Source organism: Heteronotia binoei, chromosome 2, assembly GCF_032191835.1.
Source record: "Heteronotia binoei isolate CCM8104 ecotype False Entrance Well chromosome 2, APGP_CSIRO_Hbin_v1, whole genome shotgun sequence".
NCBI classification, from domain to species: Eukaryota; Metazoa; Chordata; class Lepidosauria; order Squamata; family Gekkonidae; genus Heteronotia; species Heteronotia binoei.
Genome location: NC_083224.1, coordinates 186,098,603 through 186,120,877, shown reverse-complemented (window position 1 = coordinate 186,120,877; position 22,275 = coordinate 186,098,603). Strand labels below are relative to the sequence as shown.

At 45.3% G+C, this 22,275-nt stretch overlaps 1 protein-coding gene across 1 annotated transcript in view; it reads left to right on the top strand.

Annotated features, from left to right (window-relative positions):
- Positions 1-22,275, top strand: part of CENPE (centromere protein E) — a 70,841-nt gene that overhangs the window by 39,985 nt on the left and 8,581 nt on the right. Inside the window, exons 27-36 of the mRNA XM_060232648.1 lie at positions 1,159-1,455; positions 3,346-3,651; positions 5,749-6,042; positions 7,603-7,908; positions 12,365-12,505; positions 13,732-13,944; positions 15,197-15,406; positions 17,738-18,151; positions 19,429-19,632; positions 20,167-20,279. Coding sequence (XP_060088631.1) covers positions 1,159-1,455; positions 3,346-3,651; positions 5,749-6,042; positions 7,603-7,908; positions 12,365-12,505; positions 13,732-13,944; positions 15,197-15,406; positions 17,738-18,151; positions 19,429-19,632; positions 20,167-20,279 — 2,498 coding nt within the window. The remainder of the gene's footprint in view (positions 1-1,158; positions 1,456-3,345; positions 3,652-5,748; positions 6,043-7,602; positions 7,909-12,364; positions 12,506-13,731; positions 13,945-15,196; positions 15,407-17,737; positions 18,152-19,428; positions 19,633-20,166; positions 20,280-22,275) is intronic.

Genomic DNA, 22,275 nt, shown 5'->3' with positions numbered 1-22,275 from the left:
AACTACATTTTAAAACTTGTTAACAGAAAGGAATGACTCCCAGCAACTGACCTATACTGATGCTAGCTTGGCCCAAATTTTCTTTGCCACTAAGGCAAAAAGGACAACCTTATATAAGACCTCTGGTTCCACATTTACAAGTAAGAATATAACTTGTTCCATTACAGTGTTAAAGCCTAAATTGGCCAAGATTGTACCTAAAAATTTATTTCTTGGAGCAGAATAAAGTGGACAGGTCTGCAGATAATGGCACGGGTCTTTGGGATCTGGACCTCCACTTATACAAATGGTCTCGGTCTGGAAAAACATCAAATGACAAGGCATTGCAAGTTTCTCCACCCCCACCCCCCGCCTCGGGTCTACTCAGATTATCAGTGGCTCTCCAGTGTAGTATCCCTCACCATGGAAACACAAAGTTGCAAGGAAAATGTGGAGTGGATTTTCTGTTCACATCTGCTCTGAAGCCTGAAAGAAAATCCATTCCGCATTTTCTTTGCAACTTTGCTTTGCCTCTGCAAAGAGAAGGCAGAACGAGCTGGGAACACCACCTCGGAGCTTCACAGGGTGAGGACAGGAGGGGGGAGAGGAGAGCCCCACGAGCCTGATTGAAGCCCTGGGCGGGCCGGTTTGACACCCTTGCTTTAAGTAGAGTAAAATTAACTCTCTTTCTCTCTCTCTTTCTCTCTCTCTCTCTCTTTCTCTCTCTCTTTCTCTCTCTCTCTCTCTTTCGCTCGCTCGCTTTCTCGCGCTCTTGCGTGCGCATGCTCTCTCTTTCTCTCGCACTCGCGCTCTCTTGCTCGCTCTTTCTCACACTCGCGCTCTCTTGCTCGCTCGCTTGCCTGCCTTCTTGCCTTCCTTCCCTTTTTCCCTTTTCTTTTCCCCTCCCTTCCCTTTGATGAGCTAAAGACCTCCAGTTGGATGGTTCTATTTAATAGTCTTTAGTTGCATCCCTCAACGCATGGCAGCCAGATGCTCTGTAAAACTTTTGGCTTACGATGTTACCAGAAGCTTTCTCATTTTCCATGAACGTCATCTAAGGTAGAATTCTTGGTTTAGGTCTGAACAAGCTGGAAGGCGGGGGATATAAAGCAGTACCTAGAGAGCATTGGTCTTGAACCAGCAAGCGTTGGTTCTAAGTGGTTCTTTATCCCCTTCAAGCTGTCCAGCAAGATCCAAGAGCTGCAAGACAAAGAGAAGGGACGAGAAGAGTTTCTCCAAATGACGAAAGAACAGCACTCTGGGGGAGCCCAACAGAATAAGAACGAAATTGGCCACCTGGAGTCCAAGCTTGAGGCTAAAGAGATAGAGAAGCTGGAAATGGCTGAGAGACTTCAGCAGGGTGAAGAAGAGAGAAAAGCTCTTGCCCTGGAAAGAGATGACTTGGAGCAGAAGTGGGATGCTGTCCAAACAGAGAAAGAGAAGCTGAAAGAGCTGCTAGAAGACACCGCCTTAAAGGTAAGCAAGAACACGCTGCCAAGTGGAAGGTCACGACTGCCCACAGTCCATAAGATTGGTTAATTGAATGTAGTGGGAAACACTTTATGAACCCCCAGTGGCCACCTTTGCCTTGAAGGTTAATATCCTTGAGGATGGGGAAGTCACTCTGAGGGAGATTGTGGGGGAGGGAGTGATGTATCGGGCGTTCTAAATCTCATGAAGCCATCAGAGCAGCTTCAGGGTTTTCATTTAGAAGCTGGGGCTTCCAAGTCCCACGATGCCATTAGAATAGCTTCAGGCACTTCAATTTAGAATCCGGGGCTCCCCTTCTCTGAGAAATAGACTCCCCCTCACCCTGCCCAGCCATTATCAGACCAAGAAAGAGCTTCATAAACTTCATAAACCAATAGCCAGAACAAAGTTCATCCTACATACAAAGCGGCTGTGAGCACCGCTGCTATCGAGACTCACTCCATCTACTGAATGGAATGGGTTTTCAGAGTGCACACAGTGATTCTTCATTTGAGATGTGTCAGATGTTTGAGAGCTGCAAGACAGGGAGGGAGGAAAATAAATGGGGAGAGAGGTGGAAAGAAAGCAACTTTAACTTTGAAGGCATTCTCCAAGCTGCTGGCTGGCTTGGCTTGGAGAAGTGATGTAAAGAGACAAATGCCTTCTCCAAGTTGGCAGTGGGGTCTTTGAGAGCCACACAGTATGTGTGAAAGAGCCACATGTGGCTCCCGAGCCAAAATTTGGCCACCCCTGTGCTAGAAGAACATGGAAACACGAGGTATAGGTACATTGATAAAGAACAATTTGATGTATCTGCTAGGTATGATTGTGCCATTCAGCACTGAAGACTTTTGAGGTAAAGCCAGTGGCTTTCATACTGAACCCCTAAGTGAGGAGTGTCCGTGTCCTGGAGACTGCTGCATGTTAACCAATAATGAGTGGGATGGGAGGGGTGTATGTTGGGATTCTGTTGGATCTAAAACCTGGCCGTACAAGAAGGTAAACAGGTAGGAGATTCAAGGGACTCCTCAAATATAACTTCAGCCCCAAGATTCCACCAGTAACGAGGCCACGAAGAGGCTTCTAGTTTGTGCATGCTTCTTCAGAGTGCCACAGAAAGAGGAGAAGGAAGGGCAGATTTTTGGTGCCTTTTTCTAGACGTCATCCCAGCAAGAACTCTGGATCTGTATAAACTCAGAAGGGTCTAATTCAGGTGTGTTGAACTCATTGCTTTGAGGCCAGATCTGATATAAATGAGACCTTGTCAGGCCAGGCCACGTCGGGCCGGGCCATGTGTGTACCTATTTAAGATTAGGTAGCAGAGATACAAATTTTATAAAGAACGCAGACAATGCAAATATATATATTTTTAAAAAGCTTAAAACATGCTTAAAACGTTAAAACACATTTAAAGTGTTAGCACTCATCGTCTTAAAGATGCTTTCTTTGTATTTCTCCCATGGGATCCAGAGAACTGGGCAAAGGAAGCTCTGGCTCGTTCCTTCCTTCCCCAGGGGACTGGAGGGAAGCCTCAGCCAATAGAAGGAAGAGATGCTTGGCTCAGTGGCTCCAATATGTAATTGAGAGAGCTTGGCAAAGCAAGCTATTCCTGCCCAAAGGAAGAGCCTCAGCCAATGGAGAAAATAGAGGTTTTGCGCTGTAGCTCCTGTATGTTGCAACTGAGCAAGCCTTGCAAAACATGCTGTTCTGCAGAAGGAAGCAAGATATATAGGGAGAAGGAAGCAAATGACAGCCAGTTGCTTGGGGGCCTGATAGGAGCCCTTCCGGGGGTCTGATTTGGCCCCTGAACTGCATGCTTGACACCCCTGGTCTAATTGGCCTTGAATTACCACAGAACAACTTACCATTGCATTAATTTTTCTTAACCCATTAAAGTTATCAAGCAAGATTCAAGAGTTAGAAGTCATGGAAACAGAGATGCTCCAAATGAAAGGACAGTTCCGTGACCAAACCCAACAGAATCAGAGTGAGATGGAAGGACTGAGAGAACACCTGAGGACTCTAGAATCCAAGCTTGAGGGTAAAAAGAGAGAAGAATTGGAAATGGCTAAGAGGCTTCAGGATGGTGAGGAAGAGAGAAGATCCCTAGTCCTCCAAAGGGATGACTTGAAGCAAAAATGGGAGACTGTCCAAATTGAGAAAGAGAAGCTGAAAGAGCTACTAGAAGGCAACACTTTAAAGGTAAGCGAGTAACTAATGGTAAGTTTATTAGGGGCATGAAGAATGCCCTGAATCTCATTGTGCAAAACTGTTGCGCATTAAAAAGTTAGAGATTTATATTTAAAATGCAAATTTTAAATACAGCCAGTTTGGTGTAGTGGTTAAGTGTGCGGACTCTTATCTGGGAGAACTGGGTTTGATTCCCCACTCCTCCACTTGCAGCTGCTGGAATGGCCTTGGGTCAGCCATAGCTCTGGCAGAGGTTGTCCTTGAAAGGGCAGCTGCTGTGAGAGTCCTCTCAGCCCCACCCCACCCCCAAGTGTCTGTTGTGGGGGAGAAAGATAAAGGAGATTGTAAGCCACTCTGAGATTTGGAGTGGAGGGTGGGATTATAAATCCAATATCATCATCTTATTCTTATTCAAATTCTGGTTATCATATGCTGAGTCGTGTTCTCCATGGTGCTGTATTTGCTAGCAAATTCAGACTGGGAAGCTTGAAGAAAGAAAACTCTTTCTCTTTGGGGCACATATCCGCCATTTCCTCAGATAACTGCCACAGGCACTCGAAGTCAGTTTGAAAATGAGAAAACAGTTAAATAATAAAACTACCAATCTAAAACTGGCAGATGGTAAGTAAACACAGTGGCAACCCTATGAATATCTGCACATGGATTAACGAAGCTGCTGCGTACTAGAAAATCTAAATCAGAAATACACTGCTCCAGGCACAAAATCACAACATTAAGAGTAATTTAGCAGTAGCCAGTCATACACACTAATTCACTAACACTAGGGGAGGGACGGTGGCTCGGTGGTAGAGCATTTGCTTGGGAAGCAGAAGGTCCCAGGTTCAATCCCCGCCATCTCCAAAAAAAGGGTCCAGGCAAATAGGCGTGAAAAACCTCAGCTTGAGACCCTGGAGAGCCGCTGCCAGTCTAAGAAGACAATACTGACTTTGATGGACCGAGGGTCTGATTCAGTATAAGGCAGCTTCATATGTTCATTTCAGATATATACTCCAAATATATGGAAATGCAAATTCCAGAAATGAATTCCAAATATATGGACAATGGTGGATCGATCCAAAATGCACCATTTCAGATCTTCATCAGGTCCAAGTCTTGTTATCACTTTGAAATGGGACCTTTAACTTGGACTCCAGAGAGTTTACAATCGTAATGATTGTTAACGGTTTGGGAGTGGGGCCAAAGCAGGCTCCAGAGAGCTTGCAATCTTATATACAAGAACTTGCATTTGTATGGGAATCACTGCAAACATTCACCCGTAGCTTGCAAGAATTACACAGGGAAGCAATTTTGGAATGGGTGTGTTTTGTTGTGTATGATTGGCTACCGCTAAATTAGTTATTGTTGAGTTTTTGTGCGTGGAGCAGTGTATTTTTTCAATTAAATAAGAAATTTTTTTGAAAATCTAGTTATACCATACAATACAGCATAGGAGGTATCACATAAAATGCTAGAGCAAATGATACAGACATATAAGTGGAACCTTAATTAATTAAAATGTAAAGCCAAACAGCATTTCAAAACAAGCTGGATGATCTCTCTATTGGTATTGTTCAGGAAAAGCGTTCAGTCAATCTGCAACTTAGTAAATGAGATTTAAAATAGTTAAGAGAAAAGAGAAAGGACAGAGAAGGAGGATAAGAGGAAAAATTAAAGGAAGTTAAAATATACAGAATTGTAGATACCCACTCCTGCGCTTGGAAAGACAGATTGAGATGGATGGTGATAAATAAGAAAGCTAAGAAGGTGCGAAGAGAAACTAGAAGTAGATCATAGCTGTCTATGAGGGATTGTAAGGAGGAAGTTCCTGTGAAGTGACATAATCAACGAAAGGAAACCATTTGTCTGTAAAGTGTGATTGTGTGTGAGGTGAGGAAGAGCAGTGTATTTTTGATTTGGATTCTCCACACTGCAGTCCATTGTTTTGAGTACTAGAAAGTGGCAGAGCAACTCAAAAACACTGTTAGATTTAATGAAATAGTAAAGTGAGTCAGGCGCTGAAGCATCTTGTAACCTCAGGATAAAGCAGAATTGCCTGAGTTTACAATCTCTTAACTAACAAACCTGTGCCCTTTTTTTTCTTAAAAAAAGCTGACCGGCAGCTTAGAAGCGAGGCGCATTCAAGAGGAGGCATTTGTCATGGTGAAAGAAGAACTCAGCCAAGCTCTTCAGAAACTGTGTGAAATGGAAGAGCTCCAAGAGCAACTTAAAGCCAGCGAGTGCAGAACGGAAGCAGACAAGTTGGCGGCTGCTCAGAAACTTCATGAGTGTGAAGAAGCAGTGAGAGCTGTAGTCCAGGAAAGAGACGACTTGAGACTTCAGCGGGATGCGCTCCAGCTACAGAGGGACCAAGGCCAAGAAGAGATGAGAGCAACTCAATCCATGGTAAAGCAGAATTTGGTGCTTTGTAGAGCAGCACTAGACAGAGAAAAATGGCATACCGTCTGTGACTAAAGCAGTTCAGCCAGTTTGGGGTAGTGGTTAGGTGTGCTGACTCTTATCTGGGAGAACAGGGTTTGATCCCCCACTTCTCCACTTGCAGCTGCTGGAATGGCCTTGGGTTAGTCATAGCTCTCACAGAGTTGTCCTTGAAAGGGCAGCTTCTGGGAGAGCTGTCTCAGACCCACCCACCTCACAAGGGTGTCTGTTGTGGGGGAGAAAGGTAAAGGAGATTGTGAGACTCTGAGTTCGGAGTGGAAGGCACAGTACAAATCCAATTTCGTCATCAAACCACGTTAGTTCCTTTTATTCAGAAGAATGCTGAAGTATAGAAAGAGTTGAGAGCAGAGTTGGGCACGAACCTAAAAATTTCAGTTTGTCTGATTTGCTTCCGTCCCTCCTGTCCCCCTGCTTTGAAGTGAGGAGGAGCAAAATTGACAGGCTTAATGGCTCACAGCCATTTCAGCGATCCGTTTTGCTTCCCCCCACTTCCAGGCAGGGGGAAACTAAACCCACTGCAGAAGTGGCTCACAGCCATTTAAACCTAACAGGTGAGCAGCAGACCTGCGCCACTCAGCAGTTCGGTTTAGGTGGCCCAGACAGCCAAACCTAACAGAAGTCTGGTGAATGTTCAGGGAAGGCCCCTTCAGTCGCTCCTGGAGACTGGCGGCTGCTCCTGCCACACCTCTGGCATGCTGGGAATGGAAGGTGGGGGGAGGTGCCAAAGGCCTGAGGTGGGCAGCCTCACCCAGAAGTCGAAGAAATAAACAGTGATCACTTTTTAAAGAGATGCTAGAAGACTACAGAAGACTACAGAAACACTAGAGGTATAAGTATATTGACAAGCCTAATCTCATCAGATCTCGGAGGCTAAGCAGGGTCAACCGTGGCAAGTTCTTGGAAGGGAGACCTCCTTGTAATACCGGAAGTCAGGAGATGGAGGCAGCCTTTATTCTGTCCCCTCTCTGAATATCCTCCAGGCCCCCAGTAGCGGTCAGTCACCAGAGGTTGTCACGATTCCACATGCGCACGCACACACATTTAAAAGATAAGATGTGCTGCGATGTGCCTGCTAATTGTGTCATTCAGAGTGGAAGACTTTTGAAGGGGAGGGAGGCAAGCCAGGTTATTTACTGAAGCCCTGAGTATGGTGTCTGTTTCCCAGAGACTGCAGCGGATTAATAAATAATGAATAGGATGGGAGGGAGAGTTGAAATTCTGCTGGATTAAAAACCTGATTGTACAAACAGGTCGTTCAGGATTCTGTCAGTGATGAGGCCTTGAGAAGGCGTCTAGCTCATGCATTTTTCTTCCATGATAAGTGTGTGTGACCTTCATGCCACAGTGAGAGGAGAGGAAAGGACAGAATTTGGGGTCTTTCTCTAGATGTCATCCTAGGTACAGTTCTGGGTCTGAACAAGCCCAAAAGACACTGAACTGCCACAGGAACAAACTCTTAATTTTGCATAAACATTGTTGTTCTTTTTTTTAAAAAACATACTATAGTTGTCAAGCAAGATTCAAGAGTTAGAAGTCGCAGAAAGAGAGTTCCTCCAAATGAAAGAACAGCTCTGTAGTGAAGCCCAACAGAATCAATCTGAAATTGAAAGACTGACAGAGCAACTGAGGACTCTAGAATCCAAGCTGGAGGCTGAAGAGAGAGAGAAATTGGAAATGGCCGAGAGACTCCAGGATGCTGAAGAGGAGAGAAAAGCCTTAGTCCTGGAGAGGGATGAGTTGAAGCAGACGTGGGATGCTCTCCAAAGCGAGAAAGAGAAACTCAAAGAGCTACTCGAAGAAACCACCACAAAGGTAAGCAAGAGCATGCAGCAAAATGAAAGGCTGTAACTGCAGTCCCCAAGCTTTGTGAACTGAACATTGTGGGAAGTGCCGATATTTTAATGACCAGGATCACTTATTTTAACCCTCCAACTCGCAAACTCTTACCCAAAGTTACAAACTTCAGAACACAGAAGTCCCCTGTGTGTTGAATTTTTGTGCTGATTGAGCAGTGTGCCTGCTTGTCCTATTACTGAAGTATAAACAGGCAATGGAAGCAAATGTTTAGCACCTGACTTGCTGTATAACTGTGTTGCATTTCTCTACAAATTTGTGAATGGTGGTGAAGACTGTATGTGAATTTTAATATGGCTAGAATTTAGTGCGGTAGTTTAACTTCAACTTGTTAAGAAGAAGACGACTGCAGATTTATACCCCGCCCTTCTCTCTGAATCAGAGACTCAGAACGGCTTAAAATCTCCTATATCTTCTCCCCCCACAACAGACACCCTGTGAGATGGGTGGGGCTGAGAGGGCTCTCACAGCAGCTGCCCTTTCAAGGACAACTCTGTGAGAGCTATGGCTGACCCAAGGCCATTCCAGCAGCTGCAAGTGGAGGAGTGGGGAATCAAACCCGGTTCCCCCAGATAAGAGTCTACGCGCTTAACCACTCTCCAAACTTAAGTAGCCTTAAGTGTTGCTGTCTTGTCCCACAATGACTTCAAGGATTTCTCCCTCCTGCTCATGCTTCTGTGCCTTCAAAAGGACTATATCTACCTTTCCTGCTGGGGAATTTATTTCCTGGTCGTTAGTTTGTAAAAGTCTTCAGTAAAGGATGTACTACCTCTTGTGAGCATTCCCAGTAAGGAAGTTGTGCCAGGATGCCAGCATTCATTTTCTTTAAAAGTCTATTAATGTATTCTGCCTATACTTGGCATCTTCCTTTAAGCAGATCTGATATGGGGTTAGAAGAGCTGTGTGTGTGTGGGGGGGGGGGGTGATGGTACTGCAAGACCTGTATGTGGTCTCTGCCCCAAAACAGAAGGAATCTAAAGCAGAAGAATCTACATTTTCCAGCCAAATTCCCATCCGGCAGCCAAGAAAAAGGACTTAGGGGTGTTATAAAGGAGAACAGGGCTCTTGGGTTTGGCACACACCCTTGTTTTTATTTCCTTTTCTCATTCTGGAAGCCTTGTTCATGAACAAGAACCAGTTTGTGTAGTTCATGGCCCTGCAAGCCCTGTTTTTTAAAAATAATTTTTTATTAATTTTTCAAACAAAAAACAGAAGAAAAGCAACCACCGCTCAAGACAAGCAAACAACAGCAAAAAAAAAAAACCCTTTCTAATTGACAAACATATACTGCAATCTTTTTAAACAAGGTTTGCAGAAAGTCCAAAAAACAACTGACTGGCATGGAGGTTCCCCACTGCTCATCTGTTTCAGGTTGTATTGTGCAGTTCCTTTAAACTTTAAAACGACTGCTGATAACAAAAGCTACACTTGATCTTAGCCAAAAGGCTGAGAAGTGATGGGAAGAAAAAAGACGGTCATGAACTAGCTTGGTTACAGCTGGGGCAGGCTGCAAGATCTAAAAATTCACTATTCTACCTCCCAGGTAACTAATGCAGTTTTACCAGAAGTGTGGGGAAATTATTATAAGGTCTTGTATGGAACATTGGAGGAAACAATCTATTGGAGGATCTAGAGCAGGGTCCCCAACCCCTGGGCTGCAGACTGGTACTGGGCCATGGCCCGTTAGCAACTGGGCCGCACAGCCTCGCCACAGAAGGAAGTCTGAAGGAGGCAAGGGTGGCGTCACTTTTTCATTGGGTCAGTCACCGCTGCTGCCCTGGTTTTCCCCACCAATCAGCTGATAGCCGGGAGATCAGCCTTTAAAGAGCCTGGGAGGCACTTCACTGACCCTTCCCGGGCATTAAAATTGTGAAAACAGAGGGAAGAGGAGGCACCGGTGGGGGGGGGGGCGGTGAATTCAGTGCCCCCACCCTGCCAGCCCTGAGACCAGTCCCTCGTGCCAAAAAGGCTAGGGACCACTGATCTAGAGCAGGGATCCCCAATCCCCGGGCCTTGGACCAGTACCGGTCAGTGGCCTGTTAGCAACTGGGCCGTGAGTTGTATAATTATTTCATTATATATTACAATGTAATAAGATGACAACATTGGATTTATATCCTGCCTGCCACTCGGAATCTCAGAGTGGCCCACATTCTCCTTAATCTTCTTCCCCCACAACAGACCCCCTGTGAGGTGGGTGAGGTTCCTAGAGCTCTCCCAGAAGCTGCCCTTTCAAGGACAGCTCTCTGCAAGAGCTATAGCTGACCCAAGGCCATTCCAGCAGTTGCAAATGGAGGAGTGGGGAGTCAAGTCAAGTTGGCCTTTATTGGCATAAAATATATAGATGTATATATCAAAGCAAATTGGTTTAAAAAAAAGATAAAATGGAAAGATTGCATACATATACATCAGGAAAAGCATAAACATAAACTATTTCTATGAGGTCCTCTGACGTGCCTTTAAAACAGAATAAAGAAACTTAGCCACTTTCTCAGTGAGACTAGATGAAGTATCGTTCAAAAGATTATAGAGCTTAAGTGCATCAGAACAATCAACCATGCTAATTAAAAGAGGATGTAAATACTTGTGACGAAGATCTGAATACAAATTACAATAAAGAAGAATATGAATAACTGACTCCACACATTTTTGCTTACAGAGACAGTATCTGACTGAGTAGGCTGTCTTGTTAAATCTGCCATAAAGAATGGCAGAGGGCATGGCGTTGCATCTGGCAAGGGAAAAAGCTCAATAGAGTGGGGAATCAAACCCAGTTCTCTCAGATAAGGGTCTGCACACTTAACCACCACACCAAAATAAAGTGCACAATCGTATCATTCCAAAACCAGCACACCCCCCACAATTTTTGTGGAAAAATTGTCTTCCACAAAACCAGTCCCTGGTGCTAAAAAGGTTGGGGACCAGTGATCTAGAGGATACACCAGAGTGGTCGCCCTTGAGCCTTTCAAAGTAAGATCCTTAATTGATGCCCTGAAGCTAAAAAAAAAAAGCTCCGGGATGTGATTGAATGCCTGCTGAACTAATCAAAGAAAATGCAGATTCGTGGGCTCCATTGCTCGCCAGACTATTCACTGAAATAGTTTTGATACTTGGAAGTTGGGATACCAGAGTTAAAGTACCCATACATAAGAAAGGAGACATAAATGACCCCAATAATTACGGACTGCAGATGACAGTGAAAAGCAGATGTGTGGTGGGGAGGCACTCCCTGCTGCAAAGCTCTTTTCAAGGAGTTGCTCAGCTGTTTTTGTGGCTTTTGCGGGGAACTGGGAGGGTTTAAACTCTTTAAACTCATGCTTTCTCTTCCAGCCACAAACTGCCTTTATAAGTTCGTGGAGGTTCATGACAGTAAACCTATCATGAACTTCTTGTTCCTGAATCACAAGCAGGGTAAAACTCGCCACAGGTTTTGCTTTGTGATTCTTGTCATGTCTGTCCCTACTAGTAACCGTCTGGTTTTTAGGTATCTCTGGACAGTATCAAAAGATTATTTGAAAGCAGTTTTAAATGGCTTCAGCTTCAAACTTTTGAGATGCGGTTGATGCCTAACTTTTAGTAACAAAATTGCAAGATGAGCATTCTGTGACTATTTGAAGTAATAACTGTACTAAGACTAATGCAAAGTTGGCTTCATCCTATCACTTTTTTCAAAATGGTGCTGGTTGGTATAGTAATTGGCTTATTCTGGCCATCTCTGTAGCCTTATATTATACATTGTATTATATTATACATTGTATAATCTTCTGAATTGTGTGGGAAAGACCGGACTAGAGCACCCCTCTGCAAAGAAAGTTGCAGTCGCCTTTCCATTTCTTGAACTTTTCTAATAAGTTTTGGAGGTGCAGTCCCTCTCTGAAAAAGAGTAATAGTTCCCCAGTAAGCAAGTCAATTTGGGCTGCAGCTCTGCTACCATGTTGTCTGAAAAGCAGTGAATTGAAATGAGTGAAGAATCCAGCTTAAACGCTTGCAGTCACTCCCAGTGATATAGGCCATCAAATAGTGTTCCCACTTGTATTCTCAGAGGTGTTTTTTCAAATGTGCGACTGACACAAAATGGAGATACAAACGTACACGTGTGTTGCAACCTGTCTGCTTCAACTATGAGCGATTTCGCACTCACCTTGCACCGCTCTCACGTTCGTCTTCCTTCCGATTTCACTCTATCTGCTCCGGCACTGCAGCAAGCATCGAGGTTTTCACACAGCAAACAGAAACCGCTAAAAACCAGTTTCTGTTTGCTGCACAAAAACGCCAATCCTCGCTGCAGCCCTGGGGCAGATAGTGTGAAATCGGAAGGAAACTGCACGGAAAAGACAAACGAGAGAGCAGCGTAAGGTGAGTGAGAAATTGGTCTATGTCTCTGTCCTTTTTAATACACATTCTGTGTTTTTAGTTCTCCAAAACAAATGCAAAACTGGAGCAGGATCTGTGTGAACTGAGGCAGCAACTGGAAGCAGCCCTTCAAGAAAAGACACCGGAAAGCGAAGAACGAGACGATTATGAAAAACTTCAAGCAAAAATCTCTAAAATAACGGTGAATAGCAGTAACATTCATAAAGAGGCTTCACATATACACTGAGCTCCATTTATTACACAGTCTGTTTTTTTCTCATTAATAGGTTGTTTAATAAGAGTTGAGCTTACATGGTTTTCAGGTCGCTTTTAAAGAGCTTATTGCAGTAGGAAGATGAATCAGTTTTTCCAAATTCTCAAGAATTTCATTTCCTTGACTCAAAATCAGCAGGTTCTTTGTTTTTGTTATTTTTAAAACCAATCTGATCCAGTGCTTTTATTTCTTGTACGGAAGTTTCCATTTTTATTTTCAACACGTACAAGTTTCTGACAGCTATCCATCTCTCTCTCTCTCGGCTTGGCTTCGCGAACGAAGATTTAAGAAGGGTGCAATAGTCCACGTCTGCTGCAGGCTCGCTGGTGGCTGACAAGACCAATGCGGGACAGGCAGGTCCGGCCACAGTGGCTGACAGCTATCCATACTAGAAGCAAAACAGCCAAAGGGTCAAAGAGCACATGAGAAAACTGCCAGGCTTGGGGGGTTTTTTTGTTGGAAGGTAAAATCAAATATAGGACACAAATTTTCAAGATTAGCAACTAATCAGAATCATCCATAAGTACAACAGAAAGTGAGCAGTACATTTTCTCTACAGGCAACTACGGTACTTAAACTGGAGGCAGAAATTTACATAGCATTTCACAGAGGGTGATAATTTACCATCAAACATACATATTTGTGTATCTGATAGCAGGTTTGCTGCTCTGTGTATCAGATAAGCAATTTGATGAGGTGTCCAGGACACTAATATACACAGCTGAGGGTGGACATCACTTGTGGATACAATCTACCTTTATAACCTGAAAGCGTTCTGAGGTACAAGAGAGCATTTATTTTGCACTACAGATATATGCTAGGAGATGCCTTTCTTACTGATGCCCGCTGCAATCCTATCTGATGTGATTCTGAGAGGGAGGTTCGCTGTTTCGTTGCCATTTCTAGATCTGCTCTTTGGGTTGTTTACTTCAACCACTGTTCACATCTTCTGATCAAAGTGATGGGAAGCCCTTTTTTGCAGCTGCATCAGTTTGCTTCTCCAGCAATAAAACTGGATCCAGAACAGCCCTCGCCTTTGTGAGCGGTCAAGGGGAGACCACCTCCCCACCTTGTTCCTCTGTCGCCAGCAGAAGAGGCTGGATGGATCCAGCCCGTTATTCGTAACTAACCCTATGCTGTTGCTCTTATTTTAGGAGGCTCTGCAGAAACTCCCAATGATAGAACAAAGATACGAGTATCTCAGAAGAATTTCTCTTAATCTGAAGATGGAAGCCAACAGCCAAAAAGAGCTAGCGACCAAAATTCTCAAAGATGTTTCCTGCGAGAAGGCAAAACAGATCAGAAGGCTCCAAATGGAGCATGAGGTTGCAAGCGATAATCTCTGCAGACTGCTGAACAAACTGCAGGTACCCATTTTTTAAAACTTCGTGTACGTTCCGTCAAATTTTTCTCTCTGCGATCTCTGACGTGAAGTATAAACTCGAAGGGTGGGGAATCTTTCTGTATGGTTTTATAATGCACAAAATTGTAGCTGCACACGAAGTGTCGGTTGGTGCTTTCTGCCTTCATTGCATCTCTGTTTTTTGCCCGGCTGCCCTGGAAGCCTTCTGAAAGTGCTGCTGTGTTGCAGAGGTTTCTGGGGAAGAGTTCTAAGGCCCATTCCCGTTCTTCAAGGACAGCCAGTTTGGTGTGGTGGTTAAGAGCGCGGACTCTAATCTGAGAGGACCAGGTTTGATTCCCCTCTTCCTCCTCCACACGCAGCTGCTGGAGTGACCAGGGTCAATCACAGTCCTCTCAGTGCTGTTCTCTCAAGAGCAGTTCTCAAAAGAGCTTTCTCAGCCCCACCTACCTCACAGGGTGTCTGTTGCGGGGAGGGGAAGGGAAAGGAAGATTGTAAGCCACTCTGAGTGAAGAGTGAGGTATAAAATCCAATCTCTTCCCTCCCTTTCCCCCCCTGGTGTCAGATTTGAGGTGAAACAAGGCAGGGACCCAGCATTTTTTGTTATATAGAGCTCCACATAAATTGAATGTTCTATATGTGTAAAATGTAATGTATTTATTTATTAGCCCAGGCAAGCCCAGTCTCATCAGATCTCGGACATTAAGCAGGGCCAACCCTGGCAAATACTTGGAAGGGAGACCTCCAAGGAATACCAGGGCCGGGAGGTAATTCTAAGAAGCCTATTATAATTACCAGCACGAGGATAGGGTTGGAGTGGAGGAAGGAAGGAAGAAGATGATACTGGATTTATATCCCGCCCTCCACTCCAAAGAGTCTCAGAGCGGCTCACAATCTCCTTTACCTTCCTCCCCCACAACAGACACCCTGTGAGGTGGGTGGGGCTGAGAGGACTCTCACAGCAGCTGCCCTTTCAAGGACAACCTCTGCCAGAGCTATGGCTGACCCAAGACCATGCCAGCAGGTGCAAGTGGAGGAGTGGGGAATCAAACCCGGTTCTCCCAGATAAGAGTCCGCACACTTAACCACTACACCATAGGAAGGACAATGGTTTTTATTTTTTGCACCAATTCAAATTGAGGGCCTTCCTTATGTCTCTCATTCTTGATGACTCAAGACTGAAGCTGTGCTGCAAAACCAGCACCTGACTAAAATGCCTTTTTGCATGTTCTCAGTAACAACCTTTCCATTTCTCACAGTTCCTTTTAACCCGCCTGTGCAAGAAGAGGGGTGAATACTATGTTAACATCAGCAACTACGCAACGGAGCTGCTCGGTGAGAGGAGAAAACAACAGGAGCTGCTGACTCGAATGCAAAGTCTTAAGGAGCCTTGCTGGAACTCGCATGCAGCTGTGTCTCAGCAGCTCCATATCCCTGAACTGAACCAGAACTTGGATTTGTATGTAGAGGTGAGTATCTTGATGAAACTCCTTGCCTGCAGCCCAGTTCTTGGGTTAAGATGTCCCTTTTTGAAAATGTAATTTTAAAAGGAAAAGGCTTCTAGTTGGTCATTGCTGCCTTAACGCAAGTGTCCCAAGCAAGTCTCTACTCATGGTTTGATTTTTATCTACAGTAAAAATACTAAACAAATTAAGCAAGTTGACGGCCATAGTTGGTGGAACATATGAAGCTGCTTGCTACTGAATCAGACCCTTGGTCCATCAGTATTGTCTATTCAGACTGGCAGCGGCTCTCCAGGGTCTCAAGCTGAGGTTTTTCACACCTCCTTGCCTGGACCGTTATTTGGAGATGCCAGGGATTGAACCTGGGACCTTCTGCTTACCAAGCGGATGCTCTACCACTGAGCCACTGTCCCTCCTTGGAGTGCCAAGCTTCTGCATCTCCCTTAAGCTATGCAATTTAGTACTCTTTCTGTTACTGAGTTTGGCTTGGATCCCTCTGATCGTGTCTGTTGACACAGGAAGTTCCATCAGTGGAAATAGTTTCTACCCAGAAGCGTTCCCTGGCAGCATTCAGGCGAGTGCCCTGGCATGGATAGCCCAGAAGCTAAGCGGGGTCAGTCTTGGCTAGTATTTGGAAGGGCGACCTCTTATCTTCTTCTGCCTCTATAGATCCAGCTGATAATATCCCAACCTGTTAGGAAGCATTCCAGATTCCCAGTATTGGCTTGTTAACTTAGCTAGGACAGCCCTGATGTGGATAGTCCAAGCTAGCCTGATCTTGGAAGCTAAACAGGGTCAGCCTTGGCTATTATTTGAAGGGTGACCTCCAAGGAATACCAGGTCGTGAGGCAGGCAATGGCAAACCACCTCTGAAATGTCTCTTGCCTTACAAACAAGTCTAGCTCGCCACCTAGTGGTGTGTAATGCTAAAAGAGCTAGAGCTTCTGGCTGCCAGGCAATCTTAGGATCTCCTGCCTATTCTTCACACAATGCCATGTCTTAATTAAATCAGGGGGTGTTAAGGGGGGACCCCCTCAGAAGTAGCATGAGGGAGGTCAGAGGAACAGCGGGAATAGAGACTTGGTTCTCCTTCCCTTAGCAGAATGTTACTGCCATATTCAGCTCCGTGGGTACAACCACAATGCTTTATATTAACATGGTGACATGTTCTACTTTGATTACCAGATATAATGAGAGTGGAATCAATTGGCCAGCAGCCAGAGAATCATGATACTGGTTCCATATGGGTCAGGTAGTTTGGACCTTGTCTTTCTCAGCCAGCCAGCTTGCAAACAGCTTTTGAACTGATGGCATTCAAAAGCCCTCCGCTAATGGGGTGGAAGTCTCCTGTTCAAGGAACCTGCTGGCTATGCCCAAGATTTTGGCCCTAGTATGCAACAGCTGGTATAAGTAAGTCTATTTATCACAGACAAGCAGGGATTGACTCTTTGAAGAAAGAGGAGTAATGCCACAAAATACATTATTTGAGCCAATTTGGTGTAGTGGTTAAGTTTGCAGACTCTTATCTGGGAGAATCAGGCTTGTGTCCCCGGGAGCTCCTCCACTTGCAGCTGCTGGAATGGCCTTGGGTCAGCCATATCTCTTGCAGAGCTGTCCTTGAAAGAGAGAGCTCTCCCAGAGAGCTCTCTCAGCCCCACCTACCTCACAAGTTGTCTGTTGTGGGAGAGGAAGGCAAAGGAGATTGTGAGCTGCTCTGAGATTCTGCCCTGAAAAGGCAGCTTCTGGGAGAGCTCTCTCAGCCCCATCCACCTCACAGGGTGTTTGTTGTGGGGGAGGAGGGTAAAGGAGATTGTAAGCTGCGTTGAGACTCTTGTCCTTGAAAAGGCAGCTTCTGGGAAAGCTCTCTCAGCCCCACCTACCTCACAGAGTGTTGTGGGGAAGAAAGGTAAAGGAGATTGTAAACTGCTCTGAGAGTCTTGAGATTCAGAGCGAAGGGCGGGGTATAAATCCAATATCATCACCTTATTATTATTGCCAAGGTAATTGTGAATTATGGGGGTGGAGTGCAAGAAAGGTGAAATGTATATTTGAGTGACTGTCTACATACTGAGAATTCAGGTAAAGGTATACTAGATAGGCAGCCATTGGAACCATTATCAGTCTTGTAACGGTAACAAGTGTTGCTTTCAGACTTTTTACCTGGCCACAAGGACCAGAAGCTTGAAGTGAGTACATGGAGGACTAGAAATGAAATTCCCGACTACATTCTGTGCTGCAGAGTATGCGAAAAATGCCAAGACTCGCCTTGAGAGTTGTCTGGTAGCTGGATTAGCGCGGCCGTTACCTTAACGTTGTTTTTTTCCTCTTCCGATGCAGCAAATATGGAAAGACGTGTCACAAATGGATGAAGACATCTGCAGTCTGGAAGTGATGCTGCAGCAACTGGAAGGCACCGGCGGAAAAGTTAAAGAGTATTCTGTTCCTTTTGATGTACAAGACTTTGAGACGGGGATAAAGCAAGACAGCGCAAGGCTGTGGCCTGTGGTTCAGCTCTTGAAACCTAAGCCCCAGGTGCTCATGGAAACGAGAGAGGAGCTAGAATCCAGAAATGCTAATTACTGCAAAGAGACTGAAGCCACTCTGAAAACATGCAGAGAGAGGACGAGCGAATTGCTGCAAGCACTTACCCTTAAGGAACAGCAGGCGCCTAGCAGCCGTGCTGACCTTATCCTAGAAGAAGAGAATTATAGACTTGAGAGTAAATTAAAAACCCAGGATCAAGACATACAGGTGCGATATGTTCACGTGTTTGGGGCACCAGAATAAAGCACAAACACCCTGACCCGGATAGGCTGGGCAAGCCTGATCATGGAAGCTAAGCAGGGTTGATTCTGGCAAGTACTTGGATTGGAGACCTCCATGGAATACCAGCAGTCAAGAGGGCAGGGGCAGGCTTTATTCAGCCACCTCTCTGAATATCCTCCAGGCCCCCAGTAGGGGTCAGTCAACAGAAGTCCCCATTTCTAGATACACACACCCATGCACATAAAAATACAAACAAAAAAATACCCCCCCCCCCCAAATAAGAATAAGGCACAAGCATCCACGCATGTTGTCTCACGTTGGCTGTTCAGACGCATTGGTGAGAGAGGTTTTTATTTAGTCATAAGCCTCGTGGGGCTTTCAGGTCTATCACTGCATGGAAACACTAAGCAGATCTTCTTCGTGGTCTCTGTGCAGTCCCACACATGGGTCTTGCCGCAGGCAACGGATCCGTACCTCAGAGTCTCTAATAGCTCGCCTAGAGAGGTTTTTGGCGCGCTTCCCTCTCGCTCTGGGGAGCAGGCATCAACTGCGCATGCCTGGAGCGAAGGGGAGGCGCCCTTCCCACTCAGTTTCTTCCCTTCTGCCGCCCGGACAACACCTACCTTGTTGCGTTCTTCCTCTGGCTCGTCTCTTCTGTTCTTGGTATCGTACTGCCTTTTCTGTCTGGGGGGATCCCATAGGATAGATACTTGCCCTCATTGCGCCAGCTTCGGGAAACAGGCGCGAAAAAACCGAGCGGCTAGACTTCGTAGTTTTCTTCTGGAAAAGTCTCTTCGGGCTATGCCCACTTCGGACTCGCCGCCTCCCCCACAACGAGCGGGAGATTCTTAAAGATGATGGTCTGGATTACTGGTACCAGATGTTATGGTTGTTGCATAGTCCCTGCTGAAAACAGTGGTGTCAAGCAATGTTTGAGATCCACTTGCTTGATAAGTAGTCCTGAGTCTTTTCTCCCTGTTGAAACCTACTGATGAAATATGCTTGGTTTCCCTGCTTTATTCTGTTTTGTTGTTATGAGGGTGGGGTGCCAAGTGCCACACTGCCTAGTTAGCTTACTGTTAGGCAACTTGAAGACACCGTAGATGGGGTGAAGGGGACTTAGGCTGTGAGCCACGGTGATAGAGCTGTCTCCAACAGCAAAAACACACAGATTCCACCGGCATCTCTGGTTGTTTTCGATGATGCAAACTTCAGGTGGTTTGATAACAGCTATTCGAATAACCACACACACTCTTTCAAAGGGTCTGAAGCTAAAAATCCAAGAACTGGAGAATGCAGCAAACAGAGCCAGAGATAAGCTTCTGGAAAAGGAGAAAAGAATAGCAGTGCTGGAAATGGAGCTTAAAGTGAGAGCATCCAAGAGCGAAGTTTGCCGACTTCGGGCTGCATTGGAGGAGAAGGAGAACTGCCTAACTAGTACACTAGTGGAGAACCAGACTCTCAAGGTACGTGCAACCTTGTTAATCTGCCTTCCTACTTCCCATTCAGGACAGGTGACAGATATTCTCAAAGAACCTAATATTTGCAAAGCCGCATGGTACAGGAGGAGGAATAGTACATGAGCTTGCAGAGCGATAGGTTACCCTTACACTTTCAGGTCCCCATTCATGTGAGATTCCCTCATTGCTGTGGCTGTGGTTTAAGTGTGTGTGTGTGTGTGTACGTCAGTTGTTTTTATACTTCATATTTTTAAAAGCTTGTTTCAGTGTTTTGGATTGTTTGCTGCTTCGGGTAGCCTATGCTCTGTGAAAGGCAGCAAAAAAAATTCTTTTGGATGTAGACCAAAGTGAGGCTTTCTAGCGTTAATTTACTGAATCAAGTATTCAGCAGGCCTAGGAATGTTTTTTCTGCTTTGTGCTTTAAAAATCCCAGCCTTTAAAAACTGCTTAACCGTTCTCTTGGGGAGTATTCTGCACAGAGGAATAAACAGCAGGATTTTCCTCCCACGTGTCTTCTTTCTCCTCTTTGCCCCTGTCTAGGCCCAGCTTAACAAAGGCGCCGAACTGTACAAGGAAGAGATTGAGGACCTCAAAATGCAACTTGCTAGAGCTGATATGGCACTAACGAAACAGTCCAAACGTTTTGACTGGGAGTAAGTTTCACTTTTCTCGCTGATGGCTTTTCCAAAATTTTGCTAGCTGAGATTCCAGAAATAGGTTCAGTGCAGTGTTACCTTGGAAGACCTGGAATTAGGATGGCTCCCAGGTGCTTTTGCCAGCTCCCATCTTGCAGCGAGTGTGTTGCACAGCACACGGTGACAACACTTTCACCTGTCCCCTTTTTTATTTCACCAGTTATTTACAGAAGAGGCATGTCTTTAAAAATCCACAGCATACATCATATTTACATACAGCTTAAATGCCCCATGGTGCAGAGTGGTAAGCTGCAGTACTGCAGTCCAAGCTCTGCTCACGACCTGAGTTCGATCCCAGTGGAAGCTGGGTTCGGGTAGCTGGCTCGAGGTGGACTCAGCCTTCCATCCTTCCGAAGTCGGAAAAATGAGTACCCAGCTGGGGAAGGCAATGGCAAGCCACCCCATAAAAAGTCTGCCAAGAAAACGTCATGATGTGATGTCATCCCATGAGTTGGTAACAACTTGGTGCTTGCACAGGGGACTGACTACCTTTACCCTTTTAATGTTAGTATACCAGCTTATGCAGGACTAAATAAACAGGGAACTAGGGTGGGCCTTTCTCTGTTGTAGATGCATGGAGGGATGTGTCACCTCCTATAGGCCTTTCTTCTGTGACCAATTGGTGCAATTCCAAACCCTTTGAAACCAGAGGGCTTAGAACAGGGATGGCCAAACTGCAGCTCGGGAGCCTCATGTGGCTCTTTTACACACATTGCGTGGCTCTCACAGCCTCCACTACCCCATCAGTCGACTTGGAGAAGGCATTTGTTTCTTTAAATCTCTTCCATGATCCAAGCTAGCCAGCAGCTTGGAGAATGCATTTAAAGTTAAAGGTTGCTTTCTTTCCACCTCTCCCTGCCTCATCTATTTCCTGCCTTCCTTCTCTCCAACATCTGACATTCATGTTTTGCGGCTCTCAAGCATCTGGCATTTATTCTATGTGGCTCTTACGTTAAGCAAGTTTGTCCACCCTTGGCTTAGAAGAATGCATATCTGCTTAGAATTGTGTGGTTGATTTAGGCAGACTCCAGGTTTAATAACGAATTATTTAATAGGCATTTTTAGATCCAGGTGGAAGTAAGTACTTAGATAAAAGCAGCTATTTGGAGCAGACCATGCAGTTCTGGTCACTGTATCTCAAAAACGACATTTCAGAGCTGGAAAAAGTACAGAAGAGGGCAACCAAGATGACACCGGGGCTGGGACACCATTCCTATGAGTAAGACCTGAAGAGTCTGGGACTTTTCAGTTTAGGAAGGATGACAAGGGGGGACATGAATAGAGGTTTATAAAATTATACATGGGGTAGAGAGAGTGGACAGAGAGGACTTTTCTTCCCTTTCCCATAATGCTAGAACTCAGGGGCAGCTAAGTGAAGTTGATGGGTTATAGATTCAGGGTGGGTGAAAGGAAATACTACTACACTCAACTGGAGCCAGTTTGGTGTAGTGGTTAAGTGCACAGACTCTTATCTGGGAGAACAGAGTTTGATTCCCCACTCCTCCACTTGCAGCTGCTGGAATGGTCTTGGGTCAGCCATGGCTCTTGCAGAGCTGCCTCTGAAAGGGCAGCTTCTGGGAGAGCTCTCCCAGCCCCACCTACCTCACAGGGTGTCTGTTGTGGGGGGATAAGGTAAAGGAGATTGTAAGCCACTCTGAGACTGAGATTCAGAGTGGAGGATGGGGTATAAATCCGGTATCATCATCATGTTCAAGTAGTTGCAAAATTCACTGTCAGTGGACATACTGCATGTTTTGAAGCAGGGGTCCCCAACCCCAAGTCCGTGGCCTGTTAGCATTTGGGCCGTGAGTTGTATAATTATTTCATTATATATTACAATGTACTACTACTAATAACAGTAAGATGACATTGGATTTATATCCTGCCCTCCACTCCGAATTTCAGAGTCTCAGAGCAGCTCACAATCTCCTTTGCCTTCCTCCCCTACAACAGA